This window comes from Anneissia japonica, unplaced genomic scaffold, assembly GCF_011630105.1.
Source record: "Anneissia japonica isolate Jap-2015-1 unplaced genomic scaffold, ASM1163010v1 scaffold685_len2926416_cov193, whole genome shotgun sequence".
Classification (NCBI taxonomy): domain Eukaryota; kingdom Metazoa; phylum Echinodermata; class Crinoidea; order Comatulida; family Comatulidae; genus Anneissia; species Anneissia japonica.
In genome coordinates, this window is record NW_022692922.1 from 664,244 (window position 1) to 686,856 (window position 22,613).

The window sequence follows — 22,613 nt, forward strand, 5'->3', positions numbered from 1 at the left end:
CTGCACCCTAGAGTTGAATGTGGAAGAAAGGCGATTTAAAAACCAACAAGCAAAAAGAAATCAAAGGGTTTAAGTGGGATTTTCATTGTTATATTATCATTTTATTCTCGTCTTATGTAAAAATGTGTCGCAATGTATTGTAAAATAATGCATGTGCGCTTTGTGGTAGACTATTTGACCACAAGTCATGGACGAATGAAATGATGATGATGACTACAGATAAATATCACACAACACGCTACTTATAAGCTTTGGTTTTTTAAACATGAATTAAACAAGGTTCAATAACATTGCATACAAGAGGTTATCTGCGGTGCATTGGTGGTCACATGATCAACGAGTTAATGGAATAAGTTGGCTAGTTTCTGCCAATGGTTCTCCTTCAGTAACGTGCTTACACAATTCATCATTTGTCCAGTCTCCTCACCATCTAGCTTCGGGCACATTTTGAACGTTTTGTTACACTTTTTCATGACCCTAGATTTTGTATTGTTTTACTACTACTCCATCAGAAACTCTAAATAAAAGCTTGCATTATCATTACAAAAAAAAGGCCACTGATGGATGCAGATTTCAAAGAAATTATGATATTTATGTTTTTTGCAACACAAAAACTTAAATCATATTTAAGAATTAGTAGTACAGCAATAAGTGGGTGTGAGAATAACTGTTTTTTTTTTCTGACTGTGAAATGAGCTATATTTGTAACTGCTAATATTTGTTTGTATTGTATTTTATTACCAGAATTAGTTTTACTCTACATTATTTGAATCTGTTGAACCATGAAGCCTGTGTGGTCTAATGGTTATGACGCTCGCCCTGACAGCGAGAGGTTGTAGGTTCGCATTTGATAGGGGGATATTTTATTACACAATTTCTTTATGTCCTTAAACTGTATTTACCATTCTTTAATGATTTATATTAATCTTAATATATATATATACAGTAAAACCTCGTTTTTACGTACCCTAGTTATACGAATCCTTGGTTTTACGTACACCTCGTATCGCTGATGACATCATCAAAACCCCCGAAAATATTCATTTACGCACGCCCTCCGGTCTCATACCGTACGTAAAATCGGAGTTCTACTGTGTATATATATATATATATATATATATATATATATATCACCAGCACGTATGAGTTTATGGTCAATGGTCGTATATTTATATTACGCCTTCCACAGAAAACCGCCTCAAGGCGCTTTTGAAGCTACAAGAAACAAAGACAAAAGAACGCGAAGGGGGAGGGGGGAGTGCGCACCCCTGATTTTGAGATAGCGTCGCTATCACTACCGTGTCGTACCTCGGCATCAGTTTGCTGGGCTCCGGTAGCTTCCACCAAGGATAAGCCTATGGCTCCCCTACTGTGCACTGCTAAGTTGGCGGCGCTACCTCAAGTAAGGAGGTGCGACTTTTCAGGGGAAAAAAAAAACTTGACTACAAAACAACTTAACTACAGAAATTTAACTACAGAGATTAACAAATAAATGAGAATTATTAACCATGAGAAGTTAATAGAGATTGAAGAGATAAGCCTTCAAATTCTTTTTAAATACAAGGAGTGAAGGTGCCTCACGAAGATCAGCCGGTAATGAATTCCACAACTTTGGGGCAGCTACAGAGAACGCCCTGTCGCCGTAGGTCTTGAGACGTGATGCGGGAACTGATAGTATAGACGTGTCAGTGGTTGAGACTGAGAACATGTTGCAGAACGAGACTCCAATAGTTGAACAATGTATTGTGGAGCATTATGGTTAAGGGCCTTGTATATGAGGAGTAAAATCTTGAATGAGATGCGCTTGTTTATCGGTAACCAATGTAGTCGATTGAGGATAGGTGTAATGTGCTCGCGTCTAGATGTTCCGGAGACGAGCCGGGCTGCTGTGTTAAGACATAGCTGCAATCTTCTCAACCGACAAGCAGGAATACCACAGAGAACAGCATTACGGTAATCCAACCGAGATGTAATAAGAACATGCATTAATTTAAGAAGAGCGTCATTGGTCAGGAGCCTTTTAATGTGCCTGATGTTACGAAGGTGATACGTAACGGACTTGCAAATGTTGGATGTGTGTTTCGCCATCAACATGTTAGAGTCTAAAACAACTCCAATATTGCGAACTTCTGATGATAGAAGAACATTAGTCTCGGCTCCAATCGCGATGCTATTGATTGGAGGCAGTGTTGAAAGGTACTTTGAATGAATACATAGAACTTCAGTCTTATCGGGATTGAAGCAGAGTTTACATTCATACAGTACTCTATATCCACACGTTATATTAAATACCATGTGTGCAGTCTTGCACTTTTAAATAAAAAGTAAAAACTGAAATTTAAACATTATTTTAATACAAATAAATCAGTGATAATTAGAATTATTATAAATAAAATTAAGACTGCTAAATTTTACATGAAAGTATATAAACTTACGATCTTCCTCTGGCTCAAATAAATAAATAAATACGAATTCCCGATTTTATGAACGTAAAATCATATCATTGTTGTCATAAATAAAGTTCCTATTTCATGTACAAAACACACACGTGTGTCAAGAATTAATCGATAGGCGCGTGCTGGAGTTTATTCACTCGGTCTCACACTATCAGCGATCTCTATTACAATACAAAACGCAGATAGTGCGCTTTAAATACACTGACATTCAACACGGCGATCATACTTCATGTCTGCAGCCGTGAGAGAACTCTGCCCAATGCGTAAGTTGTCGGCATATCAATAGGCGGATGATTTATTCAGTGGAAAATTCTATTCACTTTCAAGTTTGTTTACGAACATTGTCCACTGAATAAATCATGTGTGTCTTAGTTAAGCAATCGTCCCACAACACGTGCAATTACTAACGGCAATTATTTTATTCCTAGACCACATTGTGAAATTTTTAAAACTGTTTTAGCTATAAGGGTCCAAATTTATATAATTCTGTTCCAAATTCTATTCGCTTATGTACTAATTTGCTATTTCTAAACTTAAATTTAAACATTATATTCTGTAATTTTCTTGTTTATCTTTTTAAAATGTTTTTAATTAATGTTTTCTCAAATATTTACAAATTATCTTTTATATCTGAATTTTATAAATTTGTGCAATTAAGTGATTCTTGTTTTTATTCTTGTATTGTATGAGGGCCCCTAATGATCAGCATTGATGGATGGGTCACCCTCTTGAAATATGGTATTAAGCCCTAACTCTTGCGTAATATAAAACACAAAATAATCTTCGTAATTAACCCACCTATCAAATTTATTTTAAGCAATGATATTTAAATAAATTTCACACTAGAGATTACTGTGTGGCGTATAGGCCTACAGTCAAGTTTAGGTTAGATTTACAATTTTAATTAAAAATGGATTTTATTTGTCAAATCTTACTAACGTTAATCTACCATTTCATTATTTTCCCTATAAAAAAAGACACTGACACCCACATTTTCTTTTTAACTTTATTATTCATTACATAAATGGTAATGTAGGCGTAGAACAATCGTATGGCATACAAAAAAATAAATAAAATAAAGTCCAAGCGCTGTTTCTACAGCCAATCAGCGCTGTGTTTCTCCGTAAGCTAAAAGATAAGTCATACTGTAGGCCTATTAATAAAGTTTGTATACACATTAACAAGTGTGTATAGTACTGTACATTTATGATCGTTATTTTGAATTTCTTTTAAGCGCAAGTTTGAGTTTTGGCTCCAATCCACCAATATTCCAGTCCAGGCCTAGCCTAGCCCAGCCTAGCATATCGGTAGTGTAAATACACAGAATTTCACACAAACACGATTTTACGTATGAATGCTTTTTACAAACACCTCTGGGCCCGTCCCGTACATGAATGAGGGGTTATACTGTATTGTAGAGGGGATATCTTAATTAAAAGATATTGAAAATTCACCTAGTACCATGGCAAGAGAAGACTATTACTAATTATTATTAAGCAGAGTTTTACTGATTTAAATTAAGGATTTCCCCTGCTCAAACAATGATTTTGATCAATATTTAGGTCAAGCAAAACATAACCTATAATAGCTAGTTTCCAATATTGAGCCGAATATAAAACATTACTTCAAAAATCATGGGAAAACAACATTAAAATAACATGTATTGACGTATTTAGCTAAAGTTACAGTATAAACTGGAAATCGGCATCTTAAGAATAGACTTAGATTTAGACCCCCTGAGAGAGAGCCTTTCAAAATTCATATTTATTTGTAACAGTTTAGGATCTAAATACGAAAGGACCATCGCTGTCCACCCTCTCCTTCAAATCCCACTTACATCCTGGTTTCTTTAATTACTAAACTCACAGTAAAACTGAAATGAACTGTGACTAAATTTACAAAAAAATCATCATTATTATTAGGCCTACGGTATTATTATGAAATTGAAATGATGTATTCTGAAATGAATAAAATTAATTTTGTTAAATATGAATTATATTGTACAAGACAATAAAACAATAAAAAAATAAAGAATTTAAGTTACAAAAAATGCCGTATGAATGTCCTTAAGTTATAGATGCTCGTAAAAGAATCAATGTTCCCTGACAACAACCATAATAGCCTATTCCATTCAGTTTGAAAGATGTTCTAATTCTGACACCCTTATGATCCATGTTATATGTTACCTCTTCTACAATCAACCCTTGAATTTCATTGGTCCTGGGGCTAACACATCAAAGCATATCAAACACACTAACCTAAATAATGCGTTATGGTTACCATCATCATCACTCATTCTTAATACATGTGTGATGAAATAATTGTGTCAAAGGTCTTTTCCAAGATGGAATAACGCAGAAACTAGGCTAAATTGTTTTATAGTCCATTTTAAAGTTGCTGCATCACGACTTTGTGGCCACATATACAGTGCACAGCATACATTCTAACCCTTAAATGCTCATTTACAGCAGTTCCCAATGAAGAACAGGTTTTTCCAAATTCAAGCAGCATAACCACGCAAATAGAATATGAGTATGGTGAAAAATGACAGCCGTGAGGCCACACAAATTTCTCATAAATGTTGTTATTGTTACAAGATGTCTCGGTTTTGGGTAAACTCGAACAATAAATCCAATATGTTAATTGCTTACTTCATGAATTAAGTCATTAGCTTTTAAAAGAAATATTGAACAATAAATTTCTATTCTCTTTAATTGACAGATGCATAGTTCTGAATTCTTTGAATAGACTGTTGTTCTTTGAATTGGTTAGTAGGTCCTTTAAGGATTATTGTATTCAAGTCTATTATTCAACGAAAACTGAATTTATGAGGGGTATTTCAAACTTTGCAGTACAATATATATTTGAATAATTGGCCCACTTTTAATTAAATGCCACTCCTGAATAGATATCCACTCCTCCCCCTTCCCCCAGAATTTCATTTGGAATTAACTTCTTTGAATAAATTCCCCCACACCTAACTGGAAAAAAACTAATAAAAGAATCACCAATCTTCCACCAATGTTTTACTCAAGTAGAATTGAATTTATATGGTTTTCATGACCATACAAAAACTCTTTCTCTTTCCAGGAAAATGAAAGCGTGTTTTTATGAGTAATGCATACATATATCCATATTATACGCCCCTCAAAAATCCCCACAGTAGGTAAACGCTGTGACATCTTTTTTCCCCTTTTTATTTACATGGTACTAGTAGGTACCGGCAAGGAAGTGTAAACTATGCAGGTTTTTAGTGGAATTTCCGGAAACTGGAATGATATTCATCTTTTTTAATTGAGTCTCTCTTGAAAACTATTGATCAAATATAAATTTTAAAAACACCTTTGTAAAGCTTATTTCATTATCTTTCATATGGTACTAAATATGTTCAAATCCATTCACAATAAACATATATAAAACGTACTAGAAGTATAGTCACTCAGTAGAGAATTGGGTTAGTGAGTACAGCAAACCTGGCGGCGCCGCGCACAGCCACATGAGCCATAAATGCACACGGGACCAACAGCTTAAACGTCTCATCCGAAAGACAGTGCGCTAAATTGTAACTTGTATATTCAGCCCTCTAGCTGAAACACAAGGAGAGGCAGCGATGGGAATTGAACCGGTGACCTAGAGATCTCCACGGTTCAGCGCACACACAGTGGCTACCACCAGATTAGCCGACTGAGCTAAACTGCTCTCTCTGAGCTAAGCTGCTCTCTTTACCTATTTACTGTAATAAGAATGAGAAAGTTTACCTGACCGTTTCCAAGAGGGGGAAAACCTTGAATTTTGAAGAACTTAAAAGTCATTAAAAGCCACCTCAGAAGTCTGGAAAGCTCATTTCCCGCCATCTAAGAATAAAAATTTTCCAGGCGGTAGGAGCCCCGGACCCCCTTTTTTGGCGTTTTTATGAAAAAAAGTCTGACCCTCCTCCTAAACCTAAATGTTAACCTAGATCCGCCCCTGCATAAACTATAAAGATGAATAAAAAAACAATAGCTGCAGAGTATGAGGTCATTTAGCTGGGAGAGAAATATCTAAAGCCTATTTACATCATTTGCCTTTATATAGAGTATACCGACATTCACTGTCAAAAGGAGAGAAACCTCGATTTCAATTCCACCTTACAGTATCACACAAAATGGAAAACAATTCTGGAAAGGACCAGTATGGTATGGAAAAATTGATAAAAACACCTTTTCATGTAGGTAACGTTAAGTGAACTGATTCACAACAGGTGAACCACAACAACACAGTTCTGTTTCTGTCACCTGGGGAGTGATTGCAAAAGTTGACCAGAGGTGGCTGACGGCCATGAAGGGCAGTAAGTGCCAAAATGAAATCAGATAGTCAGCCTCTTTACACTGCAAACTAGTCTAATGAAAGATTTATTGATCCCAAGTGAAACAATAGTACTAGTGACAGACCGAATGCCAATTTAAGCTTTATCGTCCATTGTCCAGGGAAAACGTGACTGAGAGTGGTTGAAAATTGTCAAGTAGTGTTTTGGTAGTAGGCCTACAGCTAAACCTAGAAAAAATGGGGAAAAAAATGGACTTCGCTTGCTATACACTAGACAATCATGTTAAAACATTTTTTCTTTAGTACATTAAAGTATGGTAGAATCTGCTGATTCAATGGTGGTATTTGTAGTTTTTGTGAGTGGTACACTTAGGCCCAATAAAAAAAATTATTAGTTTATCATGCATGTCTTCTATGTTAGGCCAAATAAAAAAATATACTTGTTAAGCGTCACCGCCTGCTTCTGATTTTCTAGCCGGCACCCTCCCCCACCAACCTTTTTTCCCCTTTTTTTTTAAATGATGAAAATCAACTAAAAAATGCCGATAATCGAAGGAAAATGATCGTTTTTATTCATCTCGAGTGCAGGGAACAAGCTGTGAAGTGCGCCCCCAACATCAAAGCATTTTTTTTGCAGGTAGGTTTTGTAGTGATTGGGCTTATTCGACTGGTTCATTTCGTTGAGTACGAATTTTAGTTAAGTATCATTTTCATTTGATTGGTTCGTAAAATAGACTTTGTTGACAACGAAAATTAACGTAACCAGAATGCGTTAATCAGCGTTAAGTTATGCACATAACCGAAAAAAATATGGCCGATTGGCCAGTTTTGCCACAACATTTGCGTTAATATAATTTAGATTAAATTTCAGAAAATAAAAATTAGAATATTTACCCACATTGAAGTAAAAAAATAATTGTAGGCTAACAAAATTCAAAAACTGGATGAAAACATTTTTTACGAAAAACCAATACTGCCACAATCCAAAGCAGCCTTGATTACGCAGCGTGTATCACGGTAACTATGCAGCCATTTTGTTTTGTCAAGTATTTACCAGTTTTCTATTTGACTGGTCATCTTTGTTAAGTAGGTGGGTGTGGTTTAACGAAGAACAACCAGTCGAATACGGCCATTGGTTTAGAACTTGCAATAGGCTCAACCAACCTGCAGAAAAAAACTCGCTTCCCGCACATGTACTGTACTTGACAGAAGTTCACATACATCAGTAGTGTAGTACATGTTTAATTTGGTTGCTTTTCGATAATAAACAATGTTTTGAAAATGATAATAATACTCTACAATGAAAATAAATAAGGTTTGTGTTACGATCTAGACAGCTACTTAGCTTCAATTGGCTGATTTTTTAGGCCTAGGTTGGATAGTAGCTAGCTACAGTACCAAACGACTAGGCCTAGGCAGGCCCAGCCCTAGCTAGGCTCTCAGTCAAGAAAGTCAAGACAATTCACACACAAAATCGTATGTAGGCTAGGCCTTGCCAAAAATAAATATCGTACAAACAAATCTGTTTTACGTACACTGGTTTGACGGCGTACGTAAAATTTAATTTCTGTTATGGCCTGTTTCATTCAAGTTTTGGTTTGCCACCCATTCATTCATTTATTGAAGCTGAGAAATGCTAGGCCTAGGAAAGCAAAAAAATCGCCATACTTTGCTGTGGCCATTCATGGGCTGTGTACATAAATGGTCCTAAATGTGTTTCCCAATGTTTAAAAAAGATGTACTAACTCATTTGTAGACTTTCTTTTAAGTAAAAGCCAAAAGGATGACATAAATTGAAGTTGAGGACCGTGCAGAGATGTCAATCATGGAGCAAAAAAAAAAAAAAAAATGCCCAAATTACTGAACTAAATCATTGAATTTCAGTCCCGATTTCAGTACAATGTACCCTTTAATGCTCAATGACCTACAAATGTCATAATCAGACTCAGACAAATCATCTTTGATTTGATATAAACTCATTAGAATGAATAAATTTAAATTTTCAGTCAACAATTAACTGAAGATGTCTGTAATTTCAGACCTATATCACAACCAAATGATGTAAACAATAATTATTCAAAGTCTTTAATCCAATGTCTGCAATAATGCAACCTAAAGGGCATGAAATAAAAGCTAGCCTATTATAAAATTTAAATTATGACATAGAGTAATAAATACATGGACTTATATGAGCTGACATGTGGAAAATACTAACCTCTCCTGCTGTCTTGCCATGTAGGTGTCTGATACGCATGATTTTGCGAAAAACGGCATGAACAATGGCTGTGCGTAACCGCATCCCCCATCGTGTGTTCAAGTAGAATTCTAAGCCGAATCCAAGGCAGGTTACTGACTGGCACAGGAAGAGTGCTAGAACAAGGATCATGCCATAATGTAGGTCCGCCACTGGCTGCTCTGAATATTCCAACAACTTGCGTACAACAACACTCTATGAAAAAACATCTAGATATCATAAATGCTACAGTATAATACAGATATAGATATGGATAAATATTAACTTAGATATCATCCCCAGAGTGAGGATTGTTTATGTTGAGTGCTACAGTTATAATAAACAATATAAATTCAATCTTATTCAAAAGTATGTACATACATGAATCTTTCCAATATTGTACTGTATCCCTTAATTCCCTTCTTATCGACAACCTTCATATATTAAAACTTTTTTACAACTGTAGTTTTCTATATAATATTGTTTTTCTGAATGTGAATTACCTACTTATTGAGCAACAGGCTCCCATGGCCAAATTAGAAATAAAATTTGTTTCTTGTATTGTATCATTCTTTTTTTGGCTACCTCTTTTCATTTGTTTTTTTTTAGGGTGGTTTGGTGCAGCAGTTTCTTCTAAGCCTTGTGGTCATGAGCTTAAACCTTGCACTGACAGGTCTGAGCCATGCTTAAATACAGTATCCCAACATGCATTGTTGACAGGCTGTATTATTGTGGTTTCAGTTTTAAGGTGCATGCATTTCATGGTCCTAAGCTGCTGTGAACATTCACTGGTCCATTGGGATGGCTTGTATCGTGCTCTGCTGGCTACACTTGTGCATGACTAATGATGTCATATTTAATGTGGCTATTGTTCGCCAAATCATGCTATAAACAAACATTTTTAAAAGCCACAGAAAATCCTGCAGAAATTGAATCATCCTTACAAACAATGAGTATGAGAATTAATTATTAATTAAGAATTATTAATTAATTTTTTCACAATTTAAAAATCAGACTTTTGAATTGTTAAGGCTTTGTTGCTCTGACTGTGTTAATATTTGACAGACCCTATTAATATTGTATAGCCTACATATATCAGTTCTGTTGTGTTTTATAATTGGGGGTTTTGATAACTTTCATAATGTTTAAGTGTGCCACGGTTTAGAAAGTCTTGTATCCAATTCAATTACTTAGCCTTTTTACTATCTGTAGGTTTATGCTGGCTAAGGCCTTGATATGTGGCTGTATATATGTTGTGGCAATATTAGTAAAGAAAACTAGAAAACAAAGGCTTCAAACTTATTTTTACTTTGAAAAGCTTAAATGAGAAACATTTTTATTTTTTTATTTTGCCTAATGCTCAAATTCAGAACTATTTCCGATTGCCAGAACATTTTCAGGCTATGTAGGATTAGGACATCAATATGTCAATTCAATGTCATTTCTAAAGTGTATTTTGATGAGCTTAAAATGTCCTGATCGTGTGTTTCTAGGGCGATATGTCAGGTAAGTAGGAGTAAACTAAATGCACAACTCTTGTCACTTCAATAGAAAGTTCAAGATGTTTTAAAATGTTCAACATGACTTACACCTACTTAACCCAAATCAACGTTTCATGTAAATAAATTTCAAGTCAATTACTCAAATCATGCATTACTCACAGCCTCAATAAACCATGAACCCAGTGTGATGACAAGAACAAATACACTAATGATAACTGGTCGCCATAGAAACTTCTGGAAAACTTTCCCAACAGATGCGTTTTCTGCTCCCTTTTTGGCCAGTTCCTCTTCCCAAAGCTCTTCAAATCTGAAAAAAAAAATGTTTTAAATGTGTGAAACCAAGGTAATCAGATTGAATTGAGTCGAAAAAGATTTAAAATTAAATGCATTTAAATTTACAGTATGGACAGTGGGCTCTCAACATTTCCAAGCCCAGTAAAATATTGCCCAGGCTCAGTGTTTCAGACTCAAAATGTTCTTATTTTGTTCTTATTTTTACACTACTTTTAAACATAGAAAATCATTATTGTAAAGCAGTATATTACTGACTGTATTATAAAGGGTATTACATAGTCACACATACTGCAAATAACATACAGATCATAAGATCTGTTGACTTTTCTATTTAAAAAAAAATAGAAACCTCATTTGACATTTTACTTCAGCCTCAATTTGTTCTTATTTTGTTTTCAAGCAATTTCAGCCTCAGTGTTCTTATAAAATGTGTTCTTATATTAGAAATGTCAGTTTTTAATTAATTGGTTGATTAATGTATTACTGATTGGTAGCTTATTTGATTAATTTACTGAGTTCAATCATTCAATCAAGTTATTCATCAATTTATCAACTGTTCGATGGAAAATTATTTATTTGTCAATGTATTGGTTGGCTCAATCTTATTGATTTTTCAATTGATTGAATCAGAAAAGGAAAATTTGTCCCCATTGTAATTTTCAGATAAAAACAATATACAAAATTAGATATCAATTTAAACATTTACTTTTATTTTTATTAAACAAAATATAAATATGTAGTTAAAAACTAGGGTCATGACAGCGGCAGAATTTCACCTTGCTCTTTTGCTATTGTTAAACGCAGACTGACAACAAAGAGTTTCTGAATCTGAGAAAGCCAGATTAGCTGAACTACACACAAATACTGTCTGTGTTTGTGTATAGCCTAGGCCTATTGGATTATGAAAGGAAAGACCAAAGCAGAAGGCTCAATTCCAGACAAAGGTAGTTTCCTAGAGTACTGAAATCACCATCAGTGGGTATGTAGGGCCTACAGTACAAACTGAATCATTTTCAATAAGGGCATACCATGTTGGGTAAAGGAATTATAAACTTCCAAGACCATATTACTTAATAGCTCAGTTACAACCTCAAACAAATTATAAGAAATTTATATAATAAACAGGAAACAATACACCATGCAAAAACAATGAATCCAGTCAAAAATTAAACTTCATCTACAATTGATCCAAAGCATTGGCAATAGCTAAATTACAATCAGAAAAACAATGAAGAAATGAAATTTACATAAACTAGAAACTTGATACCCACATACTAAAAATTGATCAAAATATATGGTAATTACAATCAGAAAAACAATGGAGAAATGAAATTTCCCGTAATAAACTGAAAACAATACACCCAACATCCAACAACAAAACTGTATCCAGTCAACAACCGTAATCAATACGTTAAAGGGCATTTGAAGCTGGGTCAGGCACACATGAAACGAGAGTGAAGGATCCTAGAAATAAACCAAATATATAAGAACTTAAATTTGATTTGATAAAAGGAATATGCAGGATAATGGACAGATAACTGAAATTTCAACTGGATTAGATTCACATGAGTTGTGGCTTATGTGGACTACATTCAATGGACCTGTTAAGCTGGCATACAATTATATGAATGACTGTCTGGAAAATCTGATCAGATTTTTGTGACAGCAATGTATCACTATCATGATATTTGGAAAAAATCTTATCAAACAATTCATTTCTTTTCATATAGGAAATTAGCTATGGTAGACTCCAGATTTCAAAATAGAGGAGGGCTAGGGAGGAACTTAGATAGATAGATGGTCTGCATCACCTCAGCCCGACCAAGGTTGGGGCTAAGGTACAAAATTTTATAGTAGCTATAGGCCTGTGGCTGCAAATGGCACTATATTAAAATATGAGTGTATTTTTCTTTTTCTCCTTTAGTTCTTATGGGAGGGAATCCAAGCCAGCTACCTCCCCCTCCCACCCTTAAATCTGTCATTGGACAGTGTTCTACTTCATCAGAAAAGTCTCATCAAATGTTGTCTATAGAGTTTGACAGAAATATGTGGTAATACTTACACAATTTCTTTCTTTTTTATTCTTACAATTTCATTTATCATTAAATTGTAACATTATCTGACTCTAGAATCAGCAACTATAGAGAATGATTTCTAAGGATTTCTGTAACTATGTTGGCCTTCTTTTACACACACAGTGCCTGGAATTAGTACGGTATACGTAGTATACGTATACGTAGTATTAGTATATTACTGAAGCACAAGACGAGATCACAAACACAAATTTGAATCACAATAAAACATTACCAAATTTAAAATATAATTTGATATACAATTCATTACAAATGAGAAGAAACATTATTATAACACTAATAAAGAACACATAAAAGGAAATGTTAAAAGTTCAAAATATGAATATGACTATAAAATAAAAATTAATGATAACAATAACATTAACATTGAACAAAAATTGATAATAATATGAAATAATCACATGGTTTATTATATGGTTTGCTTAATTAGCATAGTTTAATGGCATATTAGCAATCTGTAGCATCTATTGCAATCTATTATTAATGTAGTAGGTCTATAAATCAATGCAGTTGACTATTTAACAAACTACAGTATAACAATCTGATTCTTAAACTAACTATTGTCTATTTTAACTAGGCACACAATACATTGGCCGACACGACTTGATGGAGAACCCAATCATTTTTAACGACGGTACCCTCTAACGGCCACTGGCAATCAGCAGAGAGTGTCGCATCATCTAACACTCGTGCAAAGTAGAATCTAGGAGGCGCGTGCGGTTTTGTACGTTCATTGTCACAACCAACCGTTGATTATGTGACTGAAAACCGGACCCACACCGGGGTTCTGCCCCTGGATCCTGGGGCCCTGGCACCACCCTTAGCCAACTGGTGTAGTTGCTCATTTGAAATCTCTCAAGTTGGCAATGTTTTACACCCATACATTGGTTTTTCCATGACTGACTATTTTAGCACAGGGATTTTCCACAACTTTATGGCATGATTGCGACTTATCAGGTCTTTTCAAGACTAAATGGCATGCAAGACTTTTCCATGCGAGAAAAATATTTTTTAATTCCATGAATTTTCAAGAATTTCCATTAAAGCCTGGATGTGTTTTGCTACCATGTTCAATGTGTATACGATAGCATAATGCTTTATACATAGAACATATCAAATCTCCTATAACTTCCGTTAGAAAATTGCTCATTGGGCAAAAACAGAACTCGATATGAAATACAATACTGAAAATTGATACATAACTTACTATTTATCATGAATAGTTAATTCAAAAAGAAATTATAGGCCTACATAAGTGTGGGTATAAGGTTTCTAACTGAAGAGCCATCTGGTTTTTTTCAAACTCAAGAAAATATTAAGGTATTAGTCGGCCTCTAAATGTACTGTTTGGCTCTAAAATCTGGAAACCCATCAAGAAATAAATTAGAACATAAACATTAATTTGCACAGTTAAAGGGATCTAGTTATCAACTTGCAGTGAGATACACTAATGTTGCATTCACTTTTACCTGATTTACTGTCTTCTTAGGAAGAAAATCCTTAAATTGATTATCGACCACTTTAAAGGCTTTGCAAAGGATATTGGAACAGTATTATTTATTAATCTGCTAATTGGCGAGGGAAATATTTTCCCATTCTAATTTCCAGATGAAAGCTAATAACTGACTAAATACAAAGTAAGCAATTTGAATATTGAATTTTAAATGTTTTTGTTCATTATTTTCAACTGAACATGAACAGTATTAATTATAAACCTGAAGTACCCTGTGTGCGCAAAAGCTTGGTGCATCAAATTGTGTAGTTTTTATTAAAATATAAACAAACAACAACATGCATAGAGCAGTCAAATTTTTTTACAAAAAATAATATACAATTAAAATTGGAAATAAGTTAACAAAGACCTATAGTACACAAATTAACAGGTTGGACAATAATAAATAAGTTCAAATTAATATAGTGCAGAAGCTAGACACCTACATTTTACTTTACAGTAATAAAAAAGGGCCAAGCTATGTAGGCCAATGTTTTACGACAAAATGAACCCTTTAAGATGTCATAGAAATAATATTTAGGTTCATAATCAAATAAATGAAAATGTAAACACTAGTCTTCCACATGTTTCTATTAGTCATTATTCTAGATAGCTCAAATTATTTATAAACATTTTAAACATTAACAGGGAAGTAAATTCACATTATCATAAAGCAAATACTGTCAGTTTTTCAATATTTGAACTATTTATCATAGCAAGATATTTTCAATTGAACTTTATTAATTGATTTTAGTTAGGTTTTTCTCAATTTTACCACAAGCAATACAGTAAATGAAACTTTGTAGTAGTAATAATGATGATGATGATGATGATGATGATGATGATGATGATGATGATGATAATAATTTTTTTTTTTTGACGCCTTCACCCTGTGAAGGCGTCAAAGATAAGATAAAAAAAATTACGTCAATGTACTTAATATTGAAGATGATGATAAGGCTTTTCAAAACACATTAGTTAATCATGTAAAACTATGTTGTTAACTTAATATTTTTCTTTATATAAATTATTAATGAATGTCATAACTCAAGTATCAACTAAACTCTGCCTTATGTATTACACTTTGGATTTATTGTGTTGTGCCATTTCTTTGTTGTTTTTTTTTTGTAGGTTTTTTGAAATAAATTGAAATTGAAATTATCCAAGAAGAGAATTAGAGATGAGTAGGACTATGTCATCATAATGTGACTATGTCATCATAATGTGACTATGTCATCATAATGTAATTTTACCTTTCTGTATTCAGGGTATGCATTCAGTGCATTTGGCATCAATATAATGCAGATACAGTACACTTAAGGAAAAAGCAACATAGCTAAACTGGTGGTAGCCAGTTAGTATGTGCTGAACCGTGGAGATCCTCTCAGGTCCTTTGGTCTCTGGTTCAGTTCTGTTGCTGGTCTCCTTGTGTTACAGCTGAAGGCTTTAAAGTTTGAGCTGTAAGTTCTGTGTATATAGTATTATTGGCTCATGTGGACATTAAAGGTTACAACACAGTAAACTCAGAAAAAAAAAGCAGATTGCCTTGTAGCATAAACTGCCACTAAAAGTAAGGATTTTGGTTTTTATTTCACACCAAACCAAACTAAACCAGGCAACATAAAAACCCTAAAAATCCTGTAACACATTTCGTGGTATTTTGAGAAAAGCAAAGCTGGTATCAGTGATACAGTATTTCCTTTCTAAAATAGAGAGCGATAACATTCATGTTGAAATATTTTTAACGAATGACACTGTGTTACCTATTCAAAAGCATGCTGACATTTCAAATAATATAATAATACTAAACATACTAATAACAATTGACAAAATCTATTTCTATTTACAGAAGATTACAAAAATAGCAGCCATTAAGATCAGCAACAATAACATTGTTTCCATAGGACATATTTTCAACTTGGTACATGGTAAAAATTGTGCTGAATCACCTGCAGCCAGAAATTTATGAATAAAGATTAACAATACTGCCACACAAAAATAATCTCAAAAAATAAAACAAACAAAATTATATTATAACTATATATAATACGTATAGGTGTAATTTTGCCCTACCTGACGTGGAAATGTACCGAGTACTCAGTACATTTGAAAACAACTGCGAAAAAAATCGCAAGTTGTTCTCGCAGTTTTTTTTTTGCGATTTTTTTTTCGTAGTTGTTTTCAAATGTAGGTCTACTGAGTATTCGGTACATTTCCACGTCAGGTAGGGCAAAATTACACCTAATCCAGTTATTGTCTATTATTCCATCACGATAATAACAATTACTATATATAATACTCTAAAAAAATATATATATATAAAATAATCTTTGAATTGTTCATTAAAAAGCACCACACTTTTAATTTACGTACGGATCAATGATTACAGATTTTAATGAAAATCCTTATTAAATCTGCGAACAGTTAGTTTATTAATGTAGCCCTACTGAACAATATCAGCTCAAAGTATCCATGTTGAAACAAAATATAACATTAAAACATTTGGATATTTTTTGTTATTTCTAATATTGACAATTTATTTAATTTTGCCTTAATTTAAAATTGGAGATATGTGTTTGTGATTGTTTCTGTATTGCTCAAGATTTTTTGTTAAAGACAGATTTAGAGACAAGCCATGTAGGGTTTCCAAGTAGTTTCTCGAACCAAATTGCTTTTATATATTTTGCTAATATATTGTTTTAAATGATTTGATTTGATTTTTTTGTTTACATTCATTTGAGTAATCTGGTCAATAAATGTATTTTGAATTTTGAATTTGAATTTGTTCACAAAAACTACAAGAATGGTAAGCATAATCACTCATGGGTAAATCCAATTTTGTACATACCATACTGCATGATTCTATAGGAATGGTTTTATTTAATTTTTTTTCTCTCATTCTGAATTTAAGTCTTCAAAGCGTCTAGTATTAAAATACAACATATACCCAGAGACAATCTTTGCAATTTTCAAAGAGTGTATTGTGTTATTATAAAAAAGTAAGTTGGATTTTAAAATTTTTACATTATGAGTGTACTGTGTTCTTCATTTACATGAAATCAAGCAAGTTTCATTATCTAATTTTTAAGTTTATAATTAAATATTCAACAACAATGAAATTGAATCAATAATTTAATGTTGATAACATTGAATAAATCCTTTTAATTAATTTATTCAATATTTTAATTTAATTTTTAATGAAAATGTAAACACTTCAATACAAGTTAGGTAATTTAACGAGTATTATTATTAATATATATTATATAGACAGTATCTACTAAATTGTTGCTTTGTCAAATGAATGAATAAATTCATTGTTGAAATTAATGCTCAAAATCACAAATTTCATTGACAATATTTGCTGACATTATATCTGCTACCTCTATCATAACTTTGTATAGGTTTCTGCCTACCATCAGCAAACAACATAATTCTAAGATCACATAATGGCTACAAGGAATGATAGCATTACAAGCTGTGAAGTCACTCTTAAAACCCTTAGAGCTGATACACAAATATAAGATAATAAGCTGTAATTGATATTGTTAGTGTGGGTATTGTAAACATAGCCAAGAGGAGCAGTAGTGAAACTTGATAAGTCAATAACAAATTATTACAACATTAGACAAGCAACTCCATAACACTCCCTAATTTTCCTAAATCTCAAACTTTTAAATTCCTTTTCAAATGTTTATTTATTCATTTATATTGCTGTTAAACATATTGTGTTTTCTCCTAGGAGACAAATAATAAATTAAAGGGTAAATAGAGAAACGTTTGGATTCAATTACTAATTTCATTTCATTTATTTAGTCCAAAGAACAATAAAACTGAAAAAAACAAAATAACAGAAAAAATAAAATACTTAGACAGGATTGCCAAAAAGTGAGCTGAATCACTGTCTAGATGCTTTCTGATGCCAATGAGAACATAAAATAGCATAAAATATTCAAAAAAAAAATTTAAAAATCATAAAAATATTAATTAAACAAAAAAATGGGTGTCTATAAAACGAAGACCGAAGACCCAAAAACGAAGACCCCTATTTTTTCTCTTTCATTTTGATAATACGCCAGGCTGTCACAAAATCAAAATTACGAAATTTTTTGGCCGTCTGTTTGTGAAATTTTTAAGGGTCTTCGTTTTATAGACACCCTATATAGGTGTCTACAAAACGAATACCGAAGACACAAAAAACGAAGACCTCCAATTATTTCTCAATTATCTTATTGAAAGTATTTCAAAATCATCATAAAACAGTTGCCAAGTACATATTTCATTATTTTATCAGGATTGGGAAAAAAAAATGTGGGTCTTCGTTTTTCGGGTCTTCGGTCTTCGTTTTGTAGACACCCATATAGGGTGTCTATAAAACGAAGACCCTTAATTATCTCGTCCATTCTGTGTTGGTGTCACTACCAAATGACCGATGCTGCACATAATGCGTCACTATACCACATGCCTACTGTATATTTTAACGTGGAACAAGTTTATGAATGAAATATTCAAGGTTTTTGTAGGCCCCCCCCCAAAATACGCGTACTGCTAGGCCAAGCCTTACTTTCGTTTAGAGGGTAGGAGCGGCAAGACGCACTCAGCCACCACCAGCTGTGGACGTACATTGGTTGCCGCTTTGGAACTGGAATAAAGGGTAAATCATTCAATTGACTCAGATTCAGGCAACAATGTGCTAAGAAGACGAATACTGTATATACATAGCATGAAGTGATTTAAAAACATTATTTTCATCACGATTGAAAGAAAAAAAATGTGGGTCTTCGTTTTTCTGGTCTTCGTTTTGTAGACACCCATATAGGGAGACCCTTAAGTATTTCTTGATATTCCTCATTTCATTCCGATAAAATAATGAAATAGGTACTTGGCACCTGTTTTATGATTTTGAAATACCTTCAATAACATAATTGAGAAATAACTGGAGGTCTTCGTTTTTCGGGTCTTCGGATTGCGGTCCGGAGCCCGGAGAAAAAATCAAGAAAAATGGGGTCAGAAATAAAGAATAGGACCGTTCACATCAAATTCGTATGATTTCCAATCCAGACTCCGGATCTGAAGCGATGGATCTGAAGCGATGGATCTGAGAGCCATTTGCATCCTGAAATCGTACGTTTTTTTTCTTGGACCAATCAGCAACAAGCTTGGTTGGTTCGAACCAATTGAACGCATACGTACTTAACCTGAGCAACTTTGTTCCGTGCGCGATTTTTAACGCAGTGTCCGAAAAAACGTAGCAACTCACGATTTTTTGTCCGGGCTCCGGACTGGATCCGGGCTTCATGTTAACGTAGCTTAACAGACATTGCCCTTTGCATTAATATAGATTGCAGGGGTGGTGCTATTAGGTGCTACGGGAGACACCTGGCCAGACACTGGAGAATCATGGTAAAACTTTTCTGCAAAAAATTAATGCAAATATATTATTTTCTAAGCCAGAGATAACCAGCCTGAGAGTGCCATTTTGGGGCATAGGTGACATAACCTAAATTTGTTTTCCTCTTGATCCTAACCATGGTGGGACTGAAGTGGGTGTGCCACATCTTTCGGGAAACGATGGACCACCTGTCAGGAAAATGCTGATGCCACCACTGTCCAAAAATGCAAAATAGACAGGAAAATTGATTGTTTAGGGTGTGCTCCTGTATTATAAACATGGTTGAGAAAAGCACTTTGCAACTTGATAAATCAGAAAAAAAGTAAGCACATTCAAAGTCTCAATATTAAGGAAATAGAGTGCAAAACTATGGAAATGGACAAGTTGCTATACAATGAGATTGTTAAAGAAATACAGTACCGGCCAGTTTTATTGCAAAAACCTAGAAAGCGTTGCAATTCCTGTCTCTTATACACATCTAGATGTGTATAAGAGACAGCTGTTAATTCAACGCTTTGCGTTGAATTCAGAATAAACTATTTCTGAGCTCTCAACGATGTCAACAGTTTCAACGACAACGCCAACGAAAACGCCAACGCGTTGTCAACGAAAACGCAACGGGTTGAATGCGTTGAATTTTTGCAATAAAACTGGCCGGTACTGTAGGGAGCACAACTGAAATCAATCTATTTTAGACAAAATGTTTGTAGAGAAAAAAAAAAGATAAAATTCAATTAAAACATTGCGTCATTTAAAGAGATCAAATAAGTTGATAAATTCTATTAATAAAACACAGTTAAAAGATTTTTGTTCTGATAGGAAAATTTAAAAATTTATTTACAGCCAACTTAAGGTTGATGTTTTTCCATCTGTTAATTGGCAACAACAATATTTTAAACATTCTAATTTTCCATTGAAAGCTAACTCACTTTATGTATAAATAAGCAATTAAATATTGAATTTGAATTCTAGCTCATCACAGACCATCTTGATGTGACTACTAAAGTGATAATACTGTACAAAGCTAAATATAACTACAACTATTTATAGAAGTAATATATTTGCACAGTGGAAAGACATTTTGGCTGGGAAATAATGTGCTATAAATGTTAAAATGAGAATCATAAAAAAGTGAGGTCTCTCCACAAAATGGGTGTTATGGCTGGAAAATCAAATATTGAGTTTATAGTATGTGGGTAGATCACATTATAAGCCTTAATTTGGTCTTCTTGAATGGCTTTTCTAGGATAAGTAGATACAGAGATGTGATCATTTGGAGTTATAAGTGTATGAGAACCTGGTTTTATGAAAATCAGCCTCAAATATGAACTAAATAGAAGTATAGAAATATGTGCAGAGAACACCTGTATACAGAAAATTCACAATGAGAGTACTGTATCATAAAATAAATAAAACATAAACAAAAATCAAAATTTGATCAACATTTTGGCTTTAACTTACTCTGATAATTATCTTAATACGACTTCACCAACAATGCATCTCATTATAATAATAATAATAATAATAATAATAATAATAATAATAATTGATTGTGTTCTTCACAAGTATATAATTAAAATTTAAATTAAAAAATCAATTACAAGACAAAAGAAAAGACTTAAATAATCAAAAACAAAACAGAAATAAAGAAATAAAAAGAAACAAAATACATATATGTTTCTTTTTACTATCTTATGTAAGAAACTTTCAATTATTTGTTAATAGGTTTTTTAAAAGCATGAACATTTGGGGCCATTCTCGAATTGAAGTTTAGGTTACTCCGGTCAATGGCTCCCTGATAGGAAAAACTTCTTTTCTTGTTCAGTACTTGGTTTGGGTACCTCAAATACCTCATTTTGTGGTAAGACCTCACAAATTAGTCGTCTGACTACCCCAATATTATTACCCCAGGCAGAATTCATAATTTGTTTTAGAGGTGGTGGGAAGAGGAGGAAACTGAAAAATACATAATGACCGCATGGTCTTCATACTGGGTTCAGCTTAAATTGAAATTACACCCTTTTTAATTTACCCTGTTGCAACCCTTCTTTATTATCAGTGAATATTGTAATTAGATTTCATGTTCTAATTCCAAAACATGTTCATAAAATTAGAACAGACACACAAAAAACATATTGTGGGGTGAAAGACCCTCACATGAGTTGATCAAACTGCAAAACTATTGTAATTTTGTGTAAAAAATTGAATATGAAATTATGTAATTAGATTAAATATTTATAGGCACATAATCCAAGAATTGCCAATATCACACGTCACTATTAATTGTAATTGGTAAATCTTTCTCAACACAACAAATCATGTATTTCTCAATTGTACACGTACACGGACATTACAGGAAGTGATTTGGCTTGGTTCGCTGAGACACAACATCCCCAACTCGTTCTACGTATATAAAACCTAATAAGTTTTGCGATGATTTAACCATGACCTATGTCCTATGGATTGGAAAGCGAACACTAAACCAGCAATCCATAGTTCCGCTCCAATAATAACAAATAGAATCAGAGTGACCGGGACGGAAATTAATAAGTACGTTCTTAGCAGAGTATGCATTGCATGGACAGTACTTATTAGATTAAACCTTGAGTCCATACAGTAGTAAAACCAGAGGGAAACCACAAAAAAATCAAAACATTGCTCATTTCAAAGAATCAAATATTAAATTTTCTAAGAACATAGACTTATTATTACAAAAATTGATCATCAGCCAACAAAAGGATATACTTGAAAATGAATTTATTATGCATCTGTTATTAGACAAGAAAAATATTTTATCTTTCTATGTTGCATAAAAAAAAATAAATTCAGAATTATTGTATTTAATTATT

The 22,613-nt window shown here is 33.3% G+C and overlaps 1 protein-coding gene across 1 annotated transcript in view; it reads right to left on the reverse strand.

The window, feature by feature from the left end:
• The window catches only part of LOC117100463 (multidrug resistance-associated protein 5-like), a 68,383-nt gene that overhangs the window by 8,019 nt on the left and 37,751 nt on the right, over positions 1 to 22,613 (reverse strand). Inside the window, exons 5-6 of the mRNA XM_033240165.1 lie at positions 10,656 to 10,803; positions 8,977 to 9,210 (exon numbers count right to left, since the gene is read on the reverse strand). Coding sequence (XP_033096056.1) covers positions 8,977 to 9,210; positions 10,656 to 10,803 — 382 coding nt within the window. The remainder of the gene's footprint in view (positions 1 to 8,976; positions 9,211 to 10,655; positions 10,804 to 22,613) is intronic.